Source organism: Condylostylus longicornis, unplaced genomic scaffold, assembly GCF_029603195.1.
Source record: "Condylostylus longicornis isolate FDR11 unplaced genomic scaffold, ASM2960319v2 ptg000018l, whole genome shotgun sequence".
Taxonomy (NCBI): Eukaryota; Metazoa; Arthropoda; class Insecta; order Diptera; family Dolichopodidae; genus Condylostylus; species Condylostylus longicornis.
The window spans coordinates 6,527,475-6,548,450 of record NW_026577987.1 but is presented as its reverse complement, the minus strand read 5'-3'; the positions used below and the strand labels follow the sequence as shown (position 1 = coordinate 6,548,450).

General features: G+C 25.3%; 1 protein-coding gene across 1 annotated transcript; it reads right to left on the bottom strand.

Annotated features, from left to right (window-relative positions):
* Window positions 1-18,616: 18,616 nt before the first annotated feature.
* On the bottom strand, window positions 18,617-20,324 carry LOC129606414 (uncharacterized). Its single transcript, XM_055516738.1, has 3 exons — window positions 19,894-20,324; window positions 19,290-19,367; window positions 18,617-19,212 (listed from the first exon to the last, which is right to left on the bottom strand). Exons 1-3 carry the CDS (start codon window positions 20,058-20,060, stop codon window positions 18,882-18,884), a joined length of 576 nt encoding a protein of 191 aa, XP_055372713.1. The 5' UTR covers window positions 20,061-20,324; the 3' UTR covers window positions 18,617-18,881.
* Window positions 20,325-20,976: the final 652 nt, after the last annotated feature.

Sequence of the window (20,976 nt, the reverse complement as noted above, 5' to 3'; positions counted from 1 at the left end):
TGAGAGTTTGTTGGAATATTTTTCTGTGTTTATGGAGTTGAAATTTGGCATTTTGTACCTGATTCGGAATATTTGTAAATTTATTCAAGAAAGTTTTTTATAAATACTTGTAATGGAGACTTGATTTTAATGATTGAAAAGTCCTGGTGATCAATTCTATTTACGAGTATTTGTTTAAGGTGGTGCAAAATTGTATTCAAAATGAATAATGTTAATATCGGAATATTTTCAAAAACTCACAATTACTTTCTATAGAAAAATAGCTTTCAAAAATAATTCAGTCTTAATATTGTCAATGATAAAAATAGATTATTTCTAACCTATGTAAATTGTTAACTTATTTCAATTAGTATTGTAAACCGATAAATTGCCTATTCATGTATTAGTTCTTAAAATTATTTTAAGTTTTATTAATGGAGCACAATCAGAACTGAAATATTTTGAGGATACTAGATTATGAATTTTAAACAGCCACTGTAAAAACATGTGCATCTGAAAATTGAGAATTAATAAAAAATTGTTTATAAAATTGATCGAATCGAATCAATTACATAAGTGTTATAAGTTGTTGTTGATTTTTCATGAAGATAATTCTAATATTTTACATCAATTAACATAGAATAAGATTATAATAAAATATCCTATATACTATTATAAACATAAAAAACAATAGAGACTCAATAGTCATTTTAAAATGCAATTGTTTCGAAATTCTTTTCGAAGCAAAGTTTTGACGTATGGTCAATGTAATCAATCAATTCATCTTAATGGATTTTCCAATTAAATACAGTTAGGTCAAACCTTTGGTTTGTAATGCAGCATTTTCTCCTTCGACAAGTGAAAATAGTGCTTTTAAAAACAATCTAGCTATGTACTACATTATTAAAATTACTTTTATTCATATACGAAAATATTTTAAAAATTGCATATATTTGGGATGAGTAATGTATGCAGTATGGAAAATATAATGAAAAAAAATAAAAGAACCGGAGTAAGATAAGAAAAACAATTATATTTTTGGATGGCCTTGAATTTACCTTTAGCTTTCTGCATTTATAGCAATTTGGAAAAGCTTACAGTTTCGGATATATAAGGTGCCCAAAATTCGATTTTTCCAAATTTCAACGAGCGATAACCTAAGAGGTGGAAAAAAATTTTCTTCTAATGAAATAAACTATTTATTAGTGTCTACAATCCATTAAAATTTCGGGCTGTACAGCCTGAGGTGCAGAGTGAAAATAGAAAATTTTGAAGAACGGATTTTAGATAACGGTAAATTTTAATGGCCATTTTGCCTTTTTAAATTTCGAGTATAGTATGACGCGATCGAAAGAGTAAGTCACTGTTTTTCTGCTTTAAAAATATTTGAAAAATGCTTATGGTTTCGCTGCAATAATAGTTGAAAAAGGGAATTTTTAAGGTTTTAGGGAAGAAATAGGCAAAAATTGTGTTCTACGAAAATTAGTTTCTGGTAAAGATCTATGTACATATGAAACTTTAGTTTTCTATCTTCAAGAATTTAGAAGTTTTTTAAACAGACACACGGACGGACGGACAGACGGACAGACGAACGAACAAAGTGAAACTTATGAGCACTTTTTCCAAAATATATTTGGGAAAGTGCTAAAAAAGAACGACATTCAAAATAATTGTCAAGTTAATAGTTGCATTGGTTTTCCTTGATTTCTCTCTTATTTTTTAAGTTGATTTTTTAATTTATAGCTCTGTGATTCTTTTTAGATTTTTTCTCCTGCAATTTTATCTACAATTAAATTGAAAAATTTTGGTTTGTTTACTGTATATTTATTTTTAATTGAATGTACAGAACTGCGATTTTCAAATACAACATTATTTATTGGAGAAATAATTTCAGTACGGTTTGAAAGTTTATAATGGTTTCTTTTAATGTGGAATGGCTAAAAGTGTAATAAGTAATAGTTATCAGAACTTTCTAGGTTACAAATATAATTGATTTAGTTGATAAGAAAATATGATTATACAGGGTGATAAAGAAAGCTATACAACAATATATACCATTGGGTAGAAGATCGAAAATGGGTAAAACTTTTGTGCCGGACTGGATGCCAGATCTCAAGGGTTTCCGAGTTCCAGACGTTTAAACGAATTTTCACGAAATTTTCACTTATCCAAATTTTTTTGATTATAACTTCCATTCTGAATATGGGAACTTTAAACAAAGAGTTTCTGAAAGCCCTAGTAAAGGGCTTAAAATAAACATGTTGCATATTCTGTATTTTATGTACCTTTGGAATACCAAGCATTTGAACTTTGGTGAAAATCAAATTTTTCCCTTGTTTTATTTTCCCAGTTTTTTTTTACTAGATAATTTCGTAAGAAATTTTTTAAAACCTTGAAAATTTTTTTATAGAATTTTCTCCAGCTGCTTAAGCTTTATTTTAAGTGCTTAAGCATTAAAATTTTTTTTATGGTACAGAAAATTTAGCATAAAAACCAAGATTTTAAAGCCCCTATTTTCCACTATTTTCGATTTTTATTTATTTTAAGCGCTGTAATTATCAACTATTATTTTTGGATGACGAGAGTCACCCGAGAAAACAGTTAACATTCAATAACAAATAATAATAAAATTGAAACAAAATTTTATACACACTTTTAATTCGAAAAACAAAAATTGATTTTAAAAAATTTGAAATTTTTGAAAAAAAAAACTGAAATTTTGTATTTCAGAAAACAAAAAAAATCTAGTAATCAAAAATTTTTTTTCGAAACTTTTCTTGGTAAAAAAAATTGGTAGGTTTTTAATTTTTGCCAATTTTTGTGAGAAATGGTACCTATATGGTTTGGAATTTTTAAATGCATTTTTCTCAGATTGGGTGCAATTTAAAAATTTGAAAAAATAATTATGGGAATCTAGATACCATTTGGCATCAGAAGTTATTAAAATTTCTCAGTTGGAGCCCAGTTTAGTTTTATGACATGCCATACAAAATTTTGACATTTATTTTAAAAAAAAATTTTTTTTTAATAGGAAAAATTTTTTTTCACAAAATGGAGTTTGTAAATGACATAGTATTAACATTATTAAGCTAATAAATAATTTAAGGGAATTAATAAATTTTAAACAAATTTCTACAAAAACTAAAATTGGTGTATGGTTGATAAAGGGGTGTCACATGTAAGCAAATAATTTCAAATATGCGATTTGATAGAAGAGAAACATGATTTTTTTTCAGAATTTGGTGAATTTCATAGGAGAATTTAGTGTTGGTTTTGAGAAATTTGTAAATTTTTTGGATAAGGAATTCGTATTTTTTAAAATTTTTTGATAAAGAAATATTAAATTGAATGTAATTGTAGTTTCATCAACATCTGGTTTGATTTTAATTGAATTTGTGGCTAGAATATTTGTGGTTTTCGTGCTATATCTTCTGTACCATTATATTATTTATTTAATTATATTTAAATATTTTACTATTTGAGGGAAAATTCTATAAAAAAAATTTCAAGGTTTCAAAAATTTTCTTACGAAATTATCCAGTTAGAAAAAACTGAAAAAATAAAACAAGGGAAAAATTTGATTTTCCCTTAAGTTCAAATGCTTGGCACTCCGAAGCTACATAAAATACAGAATCAAGCAGCATGTTTATTTTAAGTTCTTTACTATGCCTTTTAGAAATTAATTTTTTAAGTTCCTATCATTTTCAGAATGGAAGTTATAGTCCAAAAAACTTGGATAAGTAAAAATTTCGTAAAAATTCGTTAGAACCTCTGGAACTCGGAAACTCTTAAGATCTGCCACCCAGTCCGGCACAAAAGTTTTACCCATTTTTGAGCTTCTAACCAATGGTATATGTTGTTGTATAGCTTTCTGAATCACCTTGTATAATGAAAAACTGACTATGCAGTACAAAATTGCATAAATATTTGATTTTAATTGCAGATAAAGAAACAAAAATAGTGTAGATAAAAAATAATAGTATTCTGTGAATGCACGATGGAAATATTTCGCTATTTCTAATTAAAGTATTCCAGCCAAACCATTTTCATGAAATTTACACTACACTATCTTCTAGTAAGCTGGCACATAAACCGAAAACTGTGCCATCCTTTTAATTTCTATTACACTGTCATTTTTATTTAAATTTTATTATTGTCTTGGCGATGCCAATATCTTTTCACTGGACAAAAGTAAAAATATCTGGGGAAAAAGAAATGAAAATGCCGGATATAGTTGAAAAGTAAAAAAAAAAAACAACCAAATTGAAAAAAATCTTTTCTACAATAGTTTTTTACTCTTGTTTTCTTTTGTATAAAACTAATTGGATAAAAATAGAATGCAACTCTAAACAATAAGAATAATTGTTTAAGCGAAGCTAAACGAATGTGGCTCTCTTAAAATTAAATATTGGGTTTTAGGGAATTAGTAGAAAGGCGATTGAGAAATTGGAAATTTTAACCAAATTTTTTATGAGAAAAATTTTAAACGGATTTTCCCCTATGAGTAGTGAAACAAAGTATTGCGATTTCAACGTTATTTCATTCTGCATATAAAACTAAGTTGAGTCCTGTTTAAAGATAAATGTCAGAAAAGACGTTTTTAGAAATTGCACAATATTTTATACAAAAAATAATAAGAACAAAATTGAAAAAATTGTATTAATGCGAAAGATTTTATAGGACATAAAAATGTGTTCAATTAGGGACCTTTTCGAGAGTTATAGGGAAAACTTATTCCGAAAAATAGTAATTTCTTTGTAATATACATACCCTGTTTTAATAAAAAAAACTCCTTTTCTACAATAAAACAAACGGTAGCTTCAATTTACCATAAAAGTACTCACTTTGGTTCAATATAAGTATTTTGTTAACTGCAATAATTATTACAATGTTTTTGCATAAAAACCTTCAAAATTCAAAGAATTCGCAGAATATATTGTTCATGTGGATACAAACAAGAACTATACTCAGTTTAAATTTTTACCCTATTTTGTCACATTCAAACATAATACAATTGCATCCAAATTCTGACATAAATATTAATTAAAAAATATTTAAAACTTTAAATATTTCGAATAATTTCATGTTACATATTGAATCTAATCTGCATAAATATTAAAAATAATATTTACATTTATTAAAGAAATCATTTATAATACACTTTCATGGTTCGATAGACAATATTGTATTTATTAATGAAGGGTTCAACCTTTGAGAACCCCTTAGAATATTATGTATACTGTTACGCGCGAATACGTTAATTAGATAATTTATTTAAAAAAGAAGAATAAAAGAAAAACCTCATAATTTTAAGTTTTAAAAACTTTAAAATACTTTTTAATAAGTTAAGAATTTTATGAACTTGAGGTTCTCTTTATTATTTTATGTTAAAATATGATAAAAACCCATACAAATATTGAAGAGATAAATACCTACATAATTATATGTTAAATTTTACACGGCATACATATTAGGTATACATGTATGTATACACAAAATTTACCGAAATCCTAGCAATATTATGACAATCAATGAGAACAATACAATATAGCCAAGAGTGTATGGCAGTAAACGTAAAATATGAAAATTTTTAATAAAGTTTTACTTACATACATAAAATATAAAAAACATAAAAAGGACCAAATAGAAGATTTAAAACAAAAAAAAAAACTATAACAAGAGAATTAAAACAAAGAGATGTTCTTTTTTCTTATTTTTAAATTTTTTTTTATTGTTTTTTGGGATATTTCGATTCTACATATTCATAAGACCCCATTAATAATAATTCTTCATTAGCTAAATTAAAGAAAATAATGCATACACATAAATATTACAATTTAAAAAGGATATCCCCAGGAAGCTTGTCCCTTTTCTTCCAAAATTTTCTTGTTTCTTTTAAAACAAATATCATACACATTTAACAGTAATCAATATTACTTATATGTATGTTTATATGTGTAATACTAGTATGTATGTGTATGTATATAAATTTGTTAATATTCATTTTATCCTTTATAATAAAGTTTATCCTATTTTAGCCTATAATTCAATATCTTTTGTGTGATATTTTTTCCTTTTTTTCCTTAAACTGATTCCAAGTTTTGTTAAAAAAGAGATGGAATTTATCGTAATAATTATTATAAAGATATTATCAACTAGATTAAGCCAAAGAACGAAATTTATATGACTGCATTATAAATTTGAAATATCTCGATTTTTATACTTTTCGGGGTTTGTGTGTTTCAACAATATTTGCCAATTTCGATTGAAATCAAGTCATTTAAATTTGCTCCTTCGTTATTTCATTTGCTTTATACAAATTTGGAATTTATGTCTAAATCAACTTGTGAACTAATGTGCAAGTGGAATAACGCGTCGGCAAGATAGCGAAGTGGAATAACTCGTCGTGTTTTATTATTTACTTCTTAACTATGAAAGTTTCATTGAAGCTACATATAAAAGAAGGCTTCATTTTTTCGATTGTCAAACTCTTTTGCTAAAGGGAACATTCTTATTATTGCACCATTAAATCTTTTGCATATTATATGAAAAGTTTTATAGATTTATGTGATTATTGTGGTTCTAAATGGGTAATTATAGTTCCTTTTTTATTTTTTCTTTAAATCAAATATGAAATAGAAAATCAGCTGGTAGTAGAAAAAATGGCAATATGGAAAGTAGTCTGGTTTTCTAACACTGTTATAATTTCCAAAAATATTGCTGATCCATTGTTTTATTAAATTTCAACAAATTCATGTAAGTTTCCTCTACATATTAGTAATTGAGGTCTGAGCCCAAAGTATTATATTCACAGTTATTATGTAAATCGATTCAGACGAATTAGAGAACAAGAAGGCCACAGACAGACAGATATGCAGGCAACCATCTTTCTGAAAATAGTCATATATGCTCCTTTATTGTGAGGAAGTGGATTTCCGATGAATGTTCGACATGCAAATCAATTTGTGCCATCACGTAACTTTGTGTGTATTGAGCTTGATAGAAAATATGAGCACCACATTTTTTTTTTAATCTCAAGAAAATTGGAAAGCTATTATACAAAATATATGATATTCTCGTATACTTGCTAATTATGCCCAATTGCTTATTTATCTTTGGCTCCAGTTATAAATTTTCGTGAGAAGTAAATTTTTATCAATGCTAGTACATCGCAATTGACAAATTCAACGAAAATGCAATACTTCCTTCAAAGATTTATAAATTGCCACAAAACCATGGCCGTAATTCATGCAATGTCGAGAAAAATTACCACTTCAGTTTTGGATACTCCATCACAATCATTGTATTTTTGAAATATCGAATTGTGTCATTGGTTTATTTTTACGTACACGTGTTTTACTTCTTGTGTTCTATATAACTATACTAAATTGTTAAACATTTTGTCTGATACCCACCTAATTTATGTACATATGTATACAAATTCATTTTTATACTCCACATTTATACCGTTAATATTTTTTTGTTGTAATTTTCTTAACGCTTTCATTTCCTGTTCTTATTGTCTTCTTATTCGTTGATTTTTTTCTTCTTCATCCTTTCATTTTTATTCTTATTGTAATTCCTTTTTAAAGATAATTTGTATCGAAAGTTTTGTTTAGAATAATCCTTGCATTAACTTTTAAATAAATTGGAGTTACTATCATAATATTGTATTTATAAGGACTAACGTACATAAAATAATATGTAAAATAAAAGAAATAGAAAACAAAATCTTTATTTTACTTATTATTTTCTGATTTCATTTCAAATAAAATAATTGCATATCAAAGTTTATTTTCTTAAGGCAAAAGAATAAAAAAAAGTTAGTAAAAGAGAATCTTTGTTGTTTTGCTCCTTTTGTTGAAAAGAACAAGAAATAAAAGAGTACAGCGGAATACAAAAAGAAAAACTAAATACATGTGTGTGTACGGACAAAAATCCTTATTATATGAATTATACTATACAATATTCATGATATTATTGAATTGTATTATCAGGATAACTAATTTGTTTTTCATTTATTTTATTTTTATTATGTTTTCTTATTCAATGTGTTAAAGAGATAAAGTAGGGCAGGAGGGATGAGGTGTATGAAGTCGACTAGAATAAAATACAAATAAAAAAATAAATATACAAAATTGAAAAGAAACAAAAAAAGTAATTTCTTTGTAATAAAATGGGAAAAAAATTGCTTGAAGCAGAAATGTGCTTTTTTCTTTCCAGATCAGTCTTTTTCGGCATTAGTTTTTTGTTTGTCGTAATAAATTTTAACAGATAAATAGATTCATTACACACTTGAAAAAATTGTTTGTGATTCTAAATAAGTACTATGCCTAATTGTATTATAGTTTGCGAATTTGCTTGAATTTTTAAATTTTAAATAATCATAATAGTATCACTAGAATTTGTATGACGATTATCCAGAAATTATAAAGACAATTGCTAAAATTCTGTTAGGAAAACTAATTTAAAAAATTAGAAATTTTATCCTTTTAAAAAAAGGTAAAACTAAATTAATTATTATCTAAAATTTTTGCTTTTTAAAATTTAGGTCTTCTGTTTGTTAATGCACACTGTACAAATATTTAAAAAAACAATTTTAAATGCTGATTAGAAGAAATCGGCAGAATTTCTTCAAAAATATTAGCTGAATACTAGTCATAATTTGTTGTTAAGCAATTTTCGAAAAGTAGACACTTCAAGCTTTATCACCATTAGTTGCACCAGGAACTTATACACATAAAAATGAAATGTGAATTTGAATAAGGCTTTACTCGGTTTTTCATGCCGACAATAAACAGAAAATGAAATATGTGAAAAATCGTACACTTTCATTCTTTTAAAGCTCTACAATATTATTTCCAAAATATTTTCTGTTCTAGATACATGTAAACCCAGAAATCTCAAAGTTAGAGATACGTTTGATTTTATATAGAATAAGCCTAGCATAATTTTATTTTTTAATCCAAAAATTACTGCCAGGGTAGGCTGACTAGACTCGATGCTATTAAAACAAAGAGAAATGAATGTTATCTATAACCAGCCATTTTATATAATGGTTAAAGTCAAAAAGTTATAATTTCTATCTAACTGTATTTAGTTATAACTACCATATAAATATGTACGTATTGTATATAAAATTTTATTGAAAATATTATGTACGTAGATTTTCACATTAAATCGCAAGTAAATACAATATAAATAAATGGGAATGCGAAATAGAAAGAAGAAAAAAAAAATTCTCCATCTTAAGTTTTGCTTCTTTTTATACAAAAAAAAAGAGAGAAAAAATCACCGTTATAGAATTCTTAACCCTAAAAGAATCAAAGTACGTTTTTTTTTTTGAAAATAGTTGGCAGGGGTGAACAATATTATTATTATATATTGTGTAATAATGGGAGTGAGCATCCCATATTATGTGTATGCAGTGGCAAAGTTCTCTTATTACGATGCCATGTATACGAAAACAATAATATAAAAAGTAAAATATAAAGAAGTGGGAGAACATTATATGATTGTATGTGTGCAGATCACATATTATTATAGAAGTATGTGAGTATACATATATGTAATGAATATATGAAAATGAACATATTATAAACAAGTAATACAAGATATTATTATGTTAGGAAAATGAATTTATACCCACAAATCGGATAATGTAATCTCATTTGTTATAATTAAGTCGACTTTTTGTTGTTTTATTCTTGCTTATTTGTTTTTGGTTAAGCACATTATTATATACACTTATATACATATATAGTGTATGTAGGGTTAAGTTTACATACATAATGTTGGTATTATTATAGGCTATAGAATGTAGACTTATGTATGCTTAATGATAATATAAATTTATTTATGAGTGAAAATTGTATCTATAAACCGCGTTAAATGAGTTGTGTTTTTATTATAATTTTTCTGTTTTCCTCTTCTTTTTGATTTTCTTTTAGTGGATTTTGCTTTAACTAACAATCTATTTTAGAGTTTCTTTTTGTTTTTATATTTCTTAAATTTTGTGGGTGGTAAAGAGCTTTTTCCCAATTATTTTTCTTTCTTAAAGTTTTTGTTTCATGAAAAAATTTGTTGTTGGTATTAACACTAAATGAACATTGTGTCGAATTTTCGAGTATGCCAAGTATTAACCAGAACATATTAAGAAATTTTTTGTCGAGTATAAAATATTTACTGCATAAGTGTACATTATTGTGCACGTGTGTATTTGAAACTGTAGTGTATCTACGCAAATGTTATGTAAAAATCTTATTTTTCAAATGCTCATATTGAATGGAGCTTAAATTTTCAGGCTTCCTGTTTTTCTTCTCCTTAATATTGTATTGTGTGTATTTGTTCGAAACTCGTGTTATAAAATTAAAACATAAAATCAAGAATTGATTTTTTTTTACATTTTTTTATTGTTTTGTAAATAAAATGCTTGCCATACACAGTTTTTAAAATGCATTAAACCTAATATGTTTTGACAAGATCGTTCTTGTGAGGTGTTATTTTCTTTCGCTGTATTAAATTTCAATAGAGGAAGAGCAATATTGTATAAATGAACAAATTATTGTTATTATAAAATGATTTCATATTTTGTGTATGTGTATGTAATCATAGTTTATCAGAAATATTTTTGATGGCAATATTTAAAACTATAGGTAAAATAAAAATAGATTGAATATTTGACCACATTTATTTAATAAAAGTGGTGTTAAAAAGCAAACGTATGTCATGTTTTTAATTTTTGGAAAAATCCTGAAAAAATGCCTAATGCATTTTACATTAAAAGCCTCTTCTAAAATGATTATTTATCAAAATATCAGTTAAAAAATTCTCAATTAAAAAATTGAGTGAAAATTAAATTTTTACAAAAAATTGAAAGTAAAATCACCGTGGAATACGAAGATAAGCACATATACACATGCAGTTTTCATTGCAATAAAATATAGAATATTTGGAAATTTGAAACACCAGAAAATCTTGAGTCATTTAATTTTTCTTTAACAATTTTTTGAACAGACCATTCGTCCGTCCGTCCGGGTGTCTGTTAACGAAATTTCTATACGCTTAAACCGTTTTTTTTTTCAAACTTTTATATTGGTTTTTTCTAGACCGTTAGTTATAAGAGTCTGAAAAATTAGCAGGATTATAAACTCTATTTAATTGACGTTTAATTCGTTATTTTTCTTTTGCTCATCCTAAATATATGCAATAATTTGATAATACATATTTCGATATATTATGAGTTAAAAGAAATTTAGATATTATGTAGACTGCTTTTAAAAGGATTGTTACCAACCGCATTGTATACAATGAGGTATATTATGTGATGGCAACAAATTTTGCATATCAAGTTTTCGGTGAGAACGCACTTCTCCATTGTAGGAAGTGTAAACAAACTATTTTTAGCAACCTGTCAGTCAGTCGGTCTGTCTGTCTGTATGTTAAAAGTTGACGTGTTAAAACAATAAATATGTAAATGTTTTGGAACGATCAGGGTTTGGAACCGAACTTTTTTATCATATCTATGGAACGGATTGATGGAATTTCTTGAAATTTGATATTTGAGTTCTGGTTATTACAGAAACTAACTGGCATTTCAGAAAATTCGGATGGCACAAAACGAAACTCTCCTAAGAACCAAATTTACATTTTTTTAAGTATATTAACTAAAAGCTTACTAATGCCCTATTTAAAAATTCTGTAACACTTTCATTTAACTAGACAATACACATTGCGGTCGGTCATGTGCTGATCACATCAGATTTTTTTTACTTGTTTTAACTTATAGTTTAAAAAAATTAATGGTTTCATTTTTGTCATTCATTTATAAAAATACATATTTCAAATTATTATTTACATAAAAATAACTATGCAATAAATAATTATTTTTATGCATATGCAACATATGTATATATCTATCTATACGTATTATCAGTATTCATACGCTATGTAAGATTAAATTGAAAATTTTTTTAAATATGAATATTAACATTGAGTTACAATTCTTGCGTTCCTTTTAAGATTTTATGGAGCGATTTTACAAATCCTAAGTATTGACACTATATAGTAAAAACTAACCTAGAACTTTTAATATTTATGCCGTAGTGGCTATTTTCCATATTAAAAACATATAATGCTGAATTTAAGAATAATTCGTAGCAGTATTTAATTATGATCAACCACACTTTTTAAAACTGACTTTTACAGTTAGGGGTTTTTTATTATACCTTTAATACTTGTTAGGAGCTTTGTATGACCTTAAATGGAACGCAAGTATTTATACAAGTATGATTAAGATGGCTATGTATGAGCGAACTAAGCAATATTACGTATTTGCGTATCATTAACGTATATACCATTCAATATATAAATATACTTTATACTACCTATATAGTACTAAGGTATATAAATACATATGTATGTATATAGATAAATATGTTGATTGTTTATACTACACTTAACGCATAAATGTTAAATTAAACGTAATTTTATTTGTTTTGATATTAAAGAGGGATTATAATAGTTGACATTTATTATATTCTCTCAGCGATGTTGACTAACATATACAGAACGTTTCCTATTCACTTATATAGAAATTCATGTATGTATATATACAAACATTTATGTTAAAATGTACAAATAAGATGCTAAAACCTAATTGGATTATATTTCGTGGTTTTGTTGTTATAATTATACACTGTCTTCTGTAAAATTTTTTGAGAAAACAAAAAAATTCATTTTAATATCCTAGGATTAATATTAAATTAATGATAAACATCTTTGAAAATTAAAGAACAAATTTTAAGTATCTCATATATGCAACGATATAATACAATAGAATATTATTTAAAATAAGGGCTTTAGAAAGAAAATAATTTTAAACAAAATAAAATACAAAAACGAAAGGAGAATAAATTTACAAATTAAAATTTCGTCAAAATGTGTGGATTAAATTATTTGGTATAAGGTTAAGTTAATCCACATTATATGGTTGATAACATACCAAATTTCATTTTGAAAATTCTGATTTTTAATCTGTAATTTTCTTAACCTAATTCTTTACTGTGAGTTGAGAAATGGCATCGATTTTTCAGTTATAATTGAGTTTTTTGGAAATTTTTAAAATAATTTTATTTTAAATTTTAAGAATAAATTAAATTAATTAATTCAGTTTTTCGAACATAAACATAGTTATTGTTTTCAAAAATCTAAATATTTTTGCTCTCAAAATAAAGAGCCATAATATTACAATTGAATTAAATACTCATACAACGTACCTTTCTCAAAATCAAATGTACTTTACTAAATATAATCGGACACGTTTTATATTTCACTCATATTTTTAATTGACTATGATTTCAAGACGTTTATTTGTAAAAGGTTTTTCTATTACAGCACCCTAAATTCACAGAAACTCAATAAACGTCTTAATTATTAAACAATTTGGAAAGTTAATATTTTATTTTTCTCAATAACAATATTAGAGAAATGAAAAACAAATTGTTACCATATGCTTACAATATAAATTTAAAATTATTAAAAAAATAAACAAAAGAACAAAACAAATTTCCATTTTGTTTATCATTGGTTGGATAACTATATTTTTTTCCCTCTCATAGCATTACAAAAAGGACATTACAAAATTAAACAATAATCAAAGAAAATTAATTTTAAAAATTCAATTCAATTTTGATATTTTTCCCTATTCAAAATCATAACAGGATAAAAGCAAAAAAAAAAACAATATTCAAACAATCTAAAGTTAAATTGAAAAATATTGTTAATTTTTTTCCCAAAAAGAAAAAAGAAAAGCAAGGACCAAATAGAGAAGTAAAAAGAACGTACATAGAGGACCTCAAAATAAAGTGCTATGAAAATGCTTTTAATATAATTGGAAATGAATTAAACCTATAATTAAAATTGAGAATGAAAACAAGAGTAACGAAAATTACACAAAAACGATAATTTTTTGTTTATTTTTCAATTTTTAATTTTTTAATTTCCCTTAAATAGCTACAATTTTTGACCTTTTCAAATATCCTTGAGTGGAGAAGAAAAAACAAGAAAAATGAAAATTTAAACTAAATGAAAAATAGAAAAGGAAATTGTAAAAATTAAATCGAGCTACTTAAGTGTTTACAGCGCCCTCTTTTTGAAATTTCTTTGCTTGTTTCTTAGCAAAATTTCCAAAAACATTTACTTAAAAAATTGACGGTCTCTGTCTGTCTGTTTAAGAAATCAACTTTCAAGATCGAAAAATAAAATTTTACAGATAAAACTATAAACCTATTTTAGGACAAAATTCTCACGTATCGCGTAAGTGTTAAAGCACTTCCAAATTAAAAACAGCAGGATGTTAAAAACTTACTTTATCTAAAAAAATAGGCAATTTACAAATTCGACATAGATTTAGGAAGTAAACAGCGTAGCTCTCATGTCTTAGATGAGTTTCAGAATGTTGAGTCCAAACTTTTAATTGATTGTAAGTTTAAACCGCTGCTTTAATTCATTTTAAAGTTACATATTTTATTTTAGATATTTTTGACAGTTTCTGGTTCTCGATAATATTTAATATAATTATATTATGGGAGTAAAATTTCTCCTACCCTATAAGGTTTTCGAGAATTTTCTTTCAAGTTGTAGAAAAGCAAGAATTTTATTACTTCATTAATATTGTTAAAAAACAAATAATAATTGCATACTTTTAGGTTAACACAAAATATTAAAAGCAGTGTAAAAGCTCGAATTTGATCATTAAGACAAGGTAAATAACTATATTTTTTTATTGCAAGAAGCTTACATTTTTTTGAAAAATAAAGAGCCGAAAACAAAAATTTTGCAAATTTGAATTAGAGATACTCGTTACAACTTGCAAAGAGAGAAAAAAGTATTTCTATTGATTTCTAAAATCCCATTTAATAAAAATTTCGTTTTTAATAACCAGATTTTGAACTATGTAATTTGCAGATACAATTAATTTAAAGGAAATGTGCTACTTTATAAACCATCTTTATAATGGACCACATTTTTAGATCACATAATCATAAGGAAAAGGCAAATGATGTTTTTCGGGTCGATTATTTGTTCAATTGATATATGTATACAGGTACCATGTATATAGTATCTAACACACATATAACATGCATGTGCTGATATTTACTAAGGAAATAAAAACATAGATGCCAGATAGGTACAGGTTACAGGTCACAATATTGATATAAGTGACTTCACGTGTACAATTTCTTTTAAAAAATTTATTGTTTATTTTGCTGTTAGTAAAGGTATCATTTGATTATATCCTGAATTGGTCATATCCTGAAATTCTCAGCTAACATGAAAGTATCTAATAAAATAAAAAATGAAAAAAAAAAAATTACGAAACTTCCGGTTCGCATTTGAATATAAAATATAAGAGACAAGAGAGTGGAAGGAAGAGCAACAATATTCTCCGGAAATTGTTGAGTGTCAGATCCTAAAAACATCATTTTCGCTTTGATGAAATTGTGGCACTACATAACCGTTATTACCACCATCATTATTAAAACTGTTTGCTTCCACATTTTCCTGCAACCATTGGGTTTTTCAATGTAAGTCGATTCCATTTGAAGTTGAATTTTTATTTCGCGAATTTTTAAGAAGTCAGCATATTCAACAGTACCTAAGAAGAGAACATTAAAAAATCGTATTATTTATTTTTGTTTTCTCTTTTTCTTTAAAGCTATGGAAATATGAATTAAATATCATACAAATAGAAAAAAAACACAAAATATAGAACCGAATTATAACGGTAAAAATAACTGTAATAATTTTATATGTGATTTTTATGTACTTTTATTTTTTATGGATTAATTTTAATTGCAGGACAAAAATAAAAGAATACAAAAAAAGAAAAACAATCAAAAAACTTTGAAATCACTTGGAAAAAAAAAACATCTACTGAGAATTCAATTTTATGATTTTTTTTTTCCTTTTTGTATTACATTAATTTCTGCGTGGATTTTAGACCATTGGAATTTAAGTTACCAGGAAAATTAAAAATTAAGTAATAATTAACGAAATTTTTAAGAATCAAGTTATGCCTCACGGTCAAATCTATTGTAGGGAAAAAAATCTTAAAATAGGCGGTACTTAAAAGTCATACTGAAAATTCTGATCTTAACAAATGGTATAAGTTCCCTTCCTTCAAAGAGTTACGGGATTTGTGAATAGCCATTCTCAAAAATTTCAAAGATTTCAATGATTTTTCAATATTCTTTTTTTAGTACAGCTTGAATTTTTTTATTTGCACAAGTTCATTTCAATAAGAAATTTATTTTACCTCGTAGAAGAATACCTGTTATCGTTTCCTCCATTTAAAAATTAATTTTCTATTCAATTTTTCAATTAATTTTGTTTAATTATTACTGAAGACAATTTCTCTTCAAGATTGGAGTAAATTTAGTGCAGTTTGTGAGTTAAGTAGTTTGTTTAGAAGTTCATGAATATTTCATAATTGTAAGTAAGTAAGTATAAATTCGATTGTAAGTCAAGTATTTGTAATAATGAAAAGGTATTTAACTTTCTTTCTTAAATCTTTAATATCTTCCTTTCCATAATTATTGAGATCTGAAAATAATAAGCAGTTTAAGATTCTTAAATCAGTTTAAAATTTTTGAAATACTTTTGAACTTTAAGTACAACACAGGTTTATCGAACATTTTACATTTTCAAATTTTGCAGTTTCAATTTCAGTTAGATTTTCGAAATATCTGATTTCAGGAGGCTGCTGGAGTTCTTTGTTCTACAAATTCAAATCCGAATAGAAGACTTACTACAATTTTGCTTAAGTACATTTCCATATTGATATTATTTTGGGTATATGAATAAAAATATATGTAGAATTTATTTTTGTAAAAACAAATAAAAAAAAAGACAAGGAACAGTAAAAAAATACAAAATGACCTTATATTCCTGTGAGAGCAACGTGGAATTTTTGTAATGGGCCGATATTGTTTTTGTTTAATTTTCTTTCTTCTTTTCTTATTAAAAAAAAAGAGAATCAACAACAAAGAAAAACAAACAAAAATGCTCATAAAAAAATTATTTTCGTCACATTTTTTTTACTTCAGTTTTTTTCCCCAGTTTTTCTTGTACTTTTATTGCCGTCGAAATGAAAAATGCTTCTTTTGTGTTTTTCTTAGTCCAATTTTTGTTTTTAATATTTTCTTTTTGTTTTCATTCTCTTATTTTTTAAAGGCCTCCTATATCGGCCTTTGGCTTCTTATTTTCATTTTTCTTTTTCATATTTTTTTTATTGTTGGATAGAAGGGCGATCGCTTAACAATGACGGTTCCCTTTTAGTCCTTTTAGTGAAAAAATATAATTTTTACCGTTATTTTAATTTTTTTCTTCCTCTACTTTATGATATTTTTCTTTTTGTTCCCTCTATATTTTATTATTGCGTAGCTATAATGTTTCGCTTTATAAAGTCGATTAATTTAATGGAAAATTGAAGAGCAAATAATGAAAAAAAAAAAAAACAAAACTTTTCTTACACAAGCTTTTGAATGAAAGACGTAAAATAAAGTTGTTAATAAATCCAGGAAACCTTAAAATTTCGAAAAATAATTTTTATTATTTTTTTGGAATGGGAGGAGTATAATATAAAATAAAAATTGAATTAGTGATTTGTTAAGATGGAAGAGATTGAAGTGCAGAAGAATGTTACAGATAGGTGGGATATGCGAGAAGGCACAATTGTTTTTTTTTTTTATAATTATGTAGGAGAAAACTAGAAGCGCATATAAATTTAAAAGAGGGGTCGAAGAAATTATGTTTGTTTTTTGCGTTTTTACTTTTTGAAGTTTATTGTTGTTAAGCCGATAAGCTATTAGGAGGCAATTAAAGCATTAAAGATCAGAGATTTTGTTAATTGTTTTAAGTATAATTGAATATTATTATTTATTTGAATAAATTTAAAAAAAAACAAAGAAAATACAATTAAGGAAAAGTCAAAAAAATTCCTTTTTTTATTGAAGAGGGGAAAAATGAAAAAAAAAATTAAAACGAAAACGAATTCGCTCAGTTGTGTATTTTTTTTATAAGAAATGGCTAATAAAGTACCGTTACGTAATAATGACATTTCAACAAAAAAAAAATATTTTTAAATTTTAAGGAATTAATTAACAGTTAGTTCTTAAGAAAAACAATTTTCATAAATTTCTTAAAATCAACTGAGGGTACCTATGAAATTCCTAGGAAAACGCAAAATTTCAAATGTTATTTTTCTGTTAATAATTGCTTATTATTCAATTAACTTTATTATTGATGGGGACTTTCAATATTAGAAAAGTTTGTTAATGATTACGCAAACATATGATGTGAGTTGCAATAAATTTTAGAGAGTAAAGCAAACTCGCTCCTAGTGCGCAATACTGGAATACTTATTTATTGATTTCAGGTTCCTAAAAAAGTTGCAATTGTCACATCTAACCACAATATTTAAAATTGTGATCTTATAAACAAATGCCAAGAATTTTCTGCGAAGCCAAAATTGGAACTTAGATCGAGCTCACAATAAAACAAGGTTTTGTGTTCTTTTACCAAATTTGACAATTTGCACAATTTTCAATCATAAATTTTTGTGTAATTTGTTTTTGTTTTTATTTTGTTTTTTTTTTTTAATTTTCAATCATTTTTCTTAATGATTTGTCTTTGCAAATAAATTGTACATTTATGTATTTAAAATTCATTCTAACAGTCGCTAATTTAATTCATAACTATACAATAATTATGTAAAAATTATCTTAAAAATTATGTTAAAATAATTACACAGCACACAAAATTATATGACTAAATTATTTTTTGTATATATATAAATTCTAAATGGTTACTTTTTTAAAACAAAAATTTTCTATTTTATTTTAAACATCATTTAATTTATCTATGGGTTGTGTAATTTTTAATAAACCATCTGTTAGGGATGAACCTAAATCATTTGGATTTGAGGTCATATTTTGTGTTGATAATTTGAAAAATGCTGTATCACTATGTGTTATATTGACAATTGTGCCAGTTAATGGTAATGTACTTAGAAGATCCGATGGATTAGATATTGCTCCGATATTAATTGGTGCTATACCAGTTAAAACTTGTCCAGATATATTTGTTTGTACTGGTAATGGTATATTACCAAAATCAATATGACTATCATTTCTATGCGCATCAAAAAATGTTAAATCAACACGCTCATGTCTACAATGAAAACAAAAATAAATGAAATTAAAATTATTTTAAATATAATTAGATAAAATTATTTTGAAAAAGCTTACGTTTCTTCACTTGATGTATCATTTTCTCCGACATCAGTTAAAATTCCGATTTCATAAACGACAGCCTTAACAACGTACCTTTAATAGGTAAAAAGATAATATTATAATAAGGAAAACGTCTATAATTCACAGGGACAAAAAAAAACTGAATTCTAACATTTCTACATTTCTGACGCGGTTGATTTCTATCACTAGCATAATTTAAGTGAGAAAAAGCAATATTTGAAATACCATATTCGAGTTTATTCCATTTGGAATAACTATTACTTAAAAAAATAACACTTAAATTTTTCCCTGTTTTTCTGATGATTTAATCAGTAATTACTCTCAAGTATTGATAGTACTGACAATCAATGATTGATCTGAATTGGAAACTCATATTTTTGGGTAAGTCTAAAAGTTTAGCGAATTTTTTGCTCTGCCCAAATGTTAAAATATCCAAAGTTACTGTTTTGTATGGGAATATTACTGAGTACATAAGGTACGAACTTTGATTGTATTTAATCAGAATTAGCAGTAGCGATGAATATTTTAAAAAAATGCAATTACCAAAAATCCAGAGTGGTAATTGTAATTAATAATTTTTTCTTTCTTAAATACTTACAAGTGTTGAGTTTTATTTGGTTTTTCTAAATCATCACTATCTTCCATAGTTTGATCACTTGTTTCACCCAATAAAAAATCATTATCTAATGGTAAACTAGTACTAAATGTTACAAATATTAGAACTATTAAAGAAATTTTCACTAAATCTTGTTTTATACTGAACATTTTGTTATACTTTATTTATTTAAAATTTTGATTATTTTATTTTAATTCAAAAAAACTGTTGTCGTGCAATAGAATTACAAAACAATAGTGGAAAAATTTATTAAAAATTTTATCTAAAATTTTTGAAAAATGCTTTACAAATTTAATGGCCAAATGCTATGACCACAAAAAATGATATTACACCTTTCACAATTTTAGTAAATTTTTCACTTTTTTTAAATGATTTTTTGTATCACTTATCCGGACACGTATATTATCTTGAAAATTTGGTATGCAAATGATATCATGTAATTGAGAATTCACTTTATATACCAATGGGGAGAAATATATAAAAATTTTTTTAATCGTATTATGTTGTTAATTGTTTTTTTAATATCAATTTTCATCAAATTGACTCTAATTAATGAAACTCGATTTTTCAAGATTATTTAAGGTTATTACCTAAATATTTAAAAATATGGGTTCGTGCATATGAGTTTATATTTATATGAGTATGTATAAATATTAGCCTTAGTATTTATTTATTACTCTTTAAAGTTTTTCTATTAAAAGATTTTTTTTACAAAACATTTTCAAGATTTTATTCGAATCTACTATAAATAAAAATAAAATACCAAAACTAAAAATATTGTAATGAAGAAATCTGCAAACATTTGCTTATATTATGAATAAAATAATTTAATTTACAGACTTAAGATATTGGAATTAAAATCAGTGTTTAATAAAAGCTAAAGGCGGCGGACCCTTAAACACAAATTTTCTTAACTGATGGATAAAGTAAATTAATTTTTTTGTTGGTTTTGCTCTCTGATCTTTATTTTGGATTTTGATTAAATGCAGTTATGTTAAATATTTCAATTGTAATTGATTTTTAAGGCTGCTATATTAATTCAGCAGAAAAGTTGTACACGTTTCC

What these genes read in the sequence shown, in the direction of transcription:
- LOC129606414 (XM_055516738.1), bottom strand. Translation starts at nt 20,060, where the DNA reads ATGTTCAGTATAAAACAAGATTTAGTGAAAATTTCTTTAATAGTTCTA. An exon ending in CCAAATAAAACTCAACACTT is followed by an intron (nt 19,368 to 19,893) that starts GTAAGTATTTAA and finishes TACCTATTAAAG; the next exon opens with GTACGTTGTTAAGGCTGTCG. An exon ending in GATACATCAAGTGAAGAAAC is followed by an intron (nt 19,213 to 19,289) that starts GTAAGCTTTTTC and finishes TTTTCATTGTAG; the next exon opens with ACATGAGCGTGTTGATTTAA.